This window comes from Adiantum capillus-veneris, chromosome 15 (genome assembly GCF_014529385.1).
Source record: "Adiantum capillus-veneris isolate H3 chromosome 15, ASM1452938v2, whole genome shotgun sequence".
NCBI classification, from domain to species: Eukaryota; Viridiplantae; Streptophyta; class Polypodiopsida; order Polypodiales; family Pteridaceae; genus Adiantum; species Adiantum capillus-veneris.
The window spans coordinates 110,700,310-110,706,193 of record NC_140945.1 but is presented as its reverse complement, the minus strand read 5'-3'; the positions used below and the strand labels follow the sequence as shown (position 1 = coordinate 110,706,193).

Genomic DNA, 5,884 nt, shown 5'->3' with positions numbered 1-5,884 from the left:
TGCAACAATCATGTGAACTTGTGATCACGTAAGTTAGTTCCAAGATTCGCTTTATGAGTCCAAAGTTCTCATTTTGGAACCTAATGGACTTGAGCTAAATCTCCTATTGTTTTACATACACATGAATGCCACTCTTTTTTTCCCTTTTAACCATTGTACTAATAGGGCTTACCATTACAATACATGTACACCAACTTCTAAGTCCTAAGGTTCAATACTTCTTAGAGTGGATTGCACATACTTGTAGCTGCTTCGATTATGTTTGAAGCTAAAATTACAAGTGCATTTAGCAAGTACCTTCACATCCAATCGTCTTGATCCTCCATTCAACATCGATTACTTTCATGCAAGCTACACCTTTGCAAGTTTTTGCACATATTCAAAAGAAAACCTTCTCTCTTTGAGCTTGTATTTGGTCACTTCAGTCACTTTTACAACTTGCTCCATGAGGGTCCTCATAGATTTGCTATGCCACATCAACAAAATATTCTATCACCTCCTCCAACTGATTTACCTCTGTAGCCGAGTATTAAGGGTCCAAGTAATATGTATGCAACAATGTTAGTAAGCTATGCCACATCAACAAAGTATTTTATCACCTCCTCTTCCAACTTATTTACCTCCGTAGCCGAGTATTAAGGGTCCAAGTAATATGTATGCAACAATGTTAGTAAGCTATCAGTCCCAACCCACCGAACACTTACATACTTGGCGACGATATTCTCTTAGCTCTTATGAAAGGAGTACTCCATTGCTTCACAACAACTTTCCCTGGGTGCTTTCGGATTTTTAAAGCTATCCAGAATGGCCCACCAAGCCATCCAAACCTTCCAATGTCTAGTAGTTTCAAATCTAACTACTAGAAAGCACAACATCATTGGCTTTATAACATGGTAGCAATTTGCCACTTCTTTCCAACAGTAATTAATAATTGTGCACATAAAAAGTTTTCATCATCACAGTTTTGTTTCTAAGTAAATATTGGACCATGAGAAGTTTGTTAAGATTTATCATTCTCAAGGCAACTTCAGCATGGTTTCCATGTGTTGACAACAGTGAACACATATCAATACACAAAATTCGATTTAGCGTCGTTGATTTTTAAGCACCCCCTTGGCAGACCAATCACTCTTCAGTCTAGGCGTGAGATTCTAAGGGGCTCCACGCTGCTTTCCCGCGCTGGCAAGCAGAAAAGCCCAAAACCAGAACTCTTCAATTAAAATCCCCTGTTTCTCTGAGGTGAGAGAGGGGAACATTCTTGCCACCCTGCATCCATATGCCCCTCACCCTCTCACAGACCTGCGGATTCTTGTCACCACACAGGAGGCCCAGATCGTCATCGTCGTCTCAATCCTTACTGTCCTCTCTTTAAAGCCAGCTCAATCATGGTTGTAGCTGATTTGCAGGCTACCCTTGCCTCAGATTTTTACTGGGCCGATGCGCAGGAACCTCACCTCTCGCGTCGCAGAGAGATCTTGACCGCCCATCCCGAGATCAAGAATCTGTTTGGTCCGGACCTTTGGGCCTTTCCCAAGGTAAGCCCTTTCTCTGCCTCTTTCAGTACAATGTGGGTTGCTTCTTGTGCGTATGCAAGGTCAGATGCACATTGATGGATGTTCTTGGTATGACTGAACGTTGTTAGTACTGATCTTTGCGTAAATAAGAAACTGATCTTTGAGTAAATGGGTGCTGTTGAATGCGGTGTTCATTCTTTGTAAAGAGTATTGTTGCAATCGTAGCCGCCGATCTGTTGCACATAGATGTGGGGAAGTGCAATTACCTGGTTGGTAGGAGCGCTTTGATCCCCCTCTTCTGTATAGAAGGGTTGATGACTATTTTTCCCCTATTCACACATCTCAGCTTCTTGATCATCTCAGAGCTGATTAGGATTGATGGAAGATTGGGAGCTAGTAAATGTGGCATAAGCAGGGTTCCAATCAAGCAAGTGTTCAATTCACAGGTGGAAGATGGTCCAAATTAGCTGCACTCTTAAGCCTTATAGGATATGAATAGTATGGCAGGACCTGGATTGATATGAACAATTAAGTTTGTCAACTGGTTGATCTGATATTACCACTAGTGCCTAATGATCCGGTGACACTCTTGGGGGTATATCTGGGCATGGTGTTAAATATGATTTTGCACTATCCTCAATGTAGTTTGAATGTTTTCCTGTATGCCAATCAATCTGTTGGGTGTCTTCACACAACCGACGTGGAGGCTGTAGGCTCGAGTCATGGGATTTGTGTCTTTGAGGTGTTTGGCTAGAAGAACATGCAGGCAAAAGAGTATTTGGAACAGGAGTTTCATATAGAATTTCATGGGCATGTTTGCTTCTCTATATATGTAAGGTTTTCATTGATTAGAGCTCACTTGGTTTTATTTGGTTGAAGCTTGCTGTACTACAAGGGGATGCTTCTCTGCAGAATCACCCATCTTGTATACTGGTTGTAAGCACAAAGTAGCATGACTCTCTGTAGTGGGACTTTTCGAGGTTTTTATTGTGTTGCTAATGAGACATTTAAGGTTTCTAGGTGTTTCCCATTAGGCCTCATTGCTTCTTATGCCATCAATTGTCCTTTGGTTTTTTCTCGTCTGGCTCGTTCAATTTTCTTTGAAGTTTTGGATGGTGCTAGTTTGCTCAAAAGTGCTGTTCTTGTATGCTTGCTTGGGCTACCCTCTTCCCCGAAATGCTGGCCATAATTTGTTTTCTTTGTCTCTTGCAGATAGTCGCAGTGGTGCTGCTGCAGTTTTGGACGGCATATTGTCTTAAGGATGCTAAATGGGGTGCCATCTTGGCAGTAGCATATTTTTTTGGGTCTTTCCTCAATCATAATTTGTTTCTAGCAATTCACGAGCTGAGTCACAATCTTGCGTTTTCGACACCCCTCTACAATCGACTGCTAGGAATTTTTGCTAACCTGCCAGTAGGTGTGCCAATGTCAGTAACATTTCAAAAGTATCACTTGGACCACCACCTTTATCAGGGAGTTGAAGGCATGGATATGGACATACCAAGTTACACAGAAGGACGTCTTATCAGGAACACTCTCATGAAAACCCTTTGGGTTCTCTTGCAATTGTTCTTTTATGCATTGAGGCCCTTGTTTTTGAACCCGAAAAACCCTGGGCTCTGGGAGGCAACCAATTCTCTGGTTCAAATATCTGGCGACGTTGCTTGGATTTACATGTTTGGATGGAGGTCTTTTGGTTACCTCATTCTATCGACATTCGTTGGTGGTGGTCTTCATCCTATTGCAGGCCACTTCATCTCAGAGCACTATGTTTTCCAAAAAGGGCAGGAGACATACTCATACTATGGGCCCCTAAATCTTCTTGCATGGAGTGTTGGTTTTCATAATGAGCACCATGATTTTCCTCGGATCCCTGGAAGCAAGCTTTGGAAAGTGAAGGAAATTGCCCCTGAGTACTATGAAGGCCTTGCCTGCTACAGGTCATGGACGCAGGTGATTTACATGTACATAATGGATTCAACGGTTGGGCCTTTCAGTAGAATGATGAGAAAGTCCCAGTTTAGTACAGAGAAAAAAAGCAAGTAATGTCTTTCAAAGTAAATGGGCCAATGCCCCCAAAACTGTGAGGTTGGAGAGCATAAGGTCTGAGGTTAGTGTCCATGCGCCGCTCATCTCATATTCATGGTTTCTTGTCAGGAATTTACTGATTTTTGCTTCTCATCCTGGACGCCAAATGCCTCATGTACATGCTTCTTCTGGAAGCTTGTGTTTGCATGTGCAACCATTGATGGCAAACTTTCATGCCAGACAATGTGATTCGTTTGTATACTAGCTCAATTATTCGTCTTAGTGAAATAAGATGATCAAATGTGTAGTCGACATCTTGATTGTTTTGCAAGACTTTGAACTAGAGTCACTCATGTAGAGTGAAGGGCTGAGCTCATTTTCTTTGTTGACATTTTCACATATTTTGCTGCATTCATTTCTGAAAAACCATGGAGTTAATTGATTCATTCTATTCTAGAGGCTCAAAAGGTAAGAGAAATAGCTAACAGCAGGGTTTGAAGCCATTGGTTTTTATATCGTAGCAGTTGCCTATTTTTGCGTCCCTGCATGGTGGGTAACATGCAGATTTTAATATGTTGGTTCCACATGTTTGTTGATGGCAGTACGTGAGTACGTGAAGCTGCTGGTTCTTGAGTTCTTGACTCTTAAGACCTGTCGGATAGATCTATGACGTCTCTTAGAATTGTTCGTTCGACGAACTTGTCATGCTTGTGTTAGTGTGTGCATGAATGCGAGTAGATGGAACAAGTAGGGGAAACATCCAGGTTCTCCCTTGAGTAAGAGGTCCTGAGTTCAGGACTCTTGTTTTCTTCTTCTTTTTCTCAGATAACCTCAGTTGAGGTTTTCTGCCCTTACGAAATCTGGGTTTCTGTTGTGTGGAGTTGCTTCGACATTGGAGTGGGCATTTGTATGTCCACATGTGGGGTCTGCCTTGTGCTGTGAATGATACTGTTAGCATGTTGCAAGTGGCTAGTTTGCATTTTGGCATGATTGTGGGAATCTCTGATGTGACAAATGAAGAGGCCATGCAGGATTGTGAAGGCCATTGAATAAAAGAAAAATGTCTCATGTGGTGGATGAAGAATTTGTAAGTGGCGAAGTGGTGGACAAAAAAGCTCCCCAGCACAGTGAAACGGCACTGGAAAACCCATTATGTGGCAACAAAGGAAGGAAGCTGTTAGTTACAGAATGAAGGACAATGTGCAGCACAAAAGCTTTGGGCCACAAACAATAACCGTTGGGGGTTCGTGGCCCCCAGCCTTCATGGCCTGATCTCATGAGCTTGAAAATTTGGCCGGGTTAAGTAGATAAGAAAGAAGCTAGCAAGCACCGTCAAATCGCAACCTTGAGCTGCACAACTACTAGGTTAAAGGAGCCAGTTTAGAGACGTTTTGTAAACAAGTTAATCATTTTTAATATTTTATGGGGGGCCATTTGCAAATCTAATCATTTTGAACATTTAGACATTGCGTCAGAATCCTCATGAAAAGGTGAAATCGATGATACAAAGATTGATATTTTTTTAGATTTTTGTTTTAATGCTCCATATGAGAATATTCAATTTTGAGATTTTTTGATGCATTAGAAACACTTGAGGCTCAATTTTGGTACACTTCTCAACAAATTACAACAAGACACATAAGCAAGATTGTTAGAATATGCTAATTTTTTTGTCTCTAAATTGGGGGTGGGTCCGTCGTGGATTTGGGGCTCTAAATTATTTTGATTGTAAGTTGGCTCCTTTACCCTAATACAGGCTTGAGGTGGAGTTTCATCATCATTTGGTATGTTGAAGAGTTCAAGCACCAGAGGTTACAAGAGTTCAACAAACATAGGCAACAAGGAAATGGTCATAAGGCCCCTAATAGAGTGGTCACATTAACTGCTGTTGTGCAGTCACTTTAATCAACTCCATTTATTAGGTAGACAGTGGTGCTTCAATAAAGGTGAGAAATCTTGTCCCTAAACCCACAAAAATAAACAACTTAAAGAGAGTTTGCACTTCCCACTTGCTAGGATTCCACTCACTGAAAAAAATAATGTGTCTAACCAGACCAGCCAACCTTTGAGGGGATTGACTCAAATATAGATTGCTACCTTTGAGTGGATTGACTTAAGGATACCTGGCACTTGTTGCTATCCTTGAGTATTCACACACACACACACACACACACACACACACACACACACATGGACAAAGAGAGATTAATGTCTTCGAAAGGCAGAACTCTACCTATTGGACAAATCAATGTACGTGTCATATATCCTCTATCATCCTAAAAAGGATGCTTGCATGGTGACTTTGAATCGAGAAATAACATCCAACTACCAGCGAAGCTCTT

General features: G+C 41.6%; 1 protein-coding gene across 1 annotated transcript; it reads left to right on the top strand.

Moving 5' to 3' along the window:
* The first annotated feature begins 1,133 nt into the window (after nucleotides 1-1,133).
* Nucleotides 1,134-3,693, top strand: DES-1-LIKE (fatty acid desaturase family protein). Its single transcript, XM_086482952.1, has 2 exons — nucleotides 1,134-1,535; nucleotides 2,727-3,693. Exons 1-2 carry the CDS (start codon nucleotides 1,386-1,388, stop codon nucleotides 3,558-3,560), a joined length of 984 nt encoding a protein of 327 aa, XP_086339078.1. The 5' UTR covers nucleotides 1,134-1,385; the 3' UTR covers nucleotides 3,561-3,693.
* The last annotated feature ends 2,191 nt before the right edge of the window (nucleotides 3,694-5,884 follow it).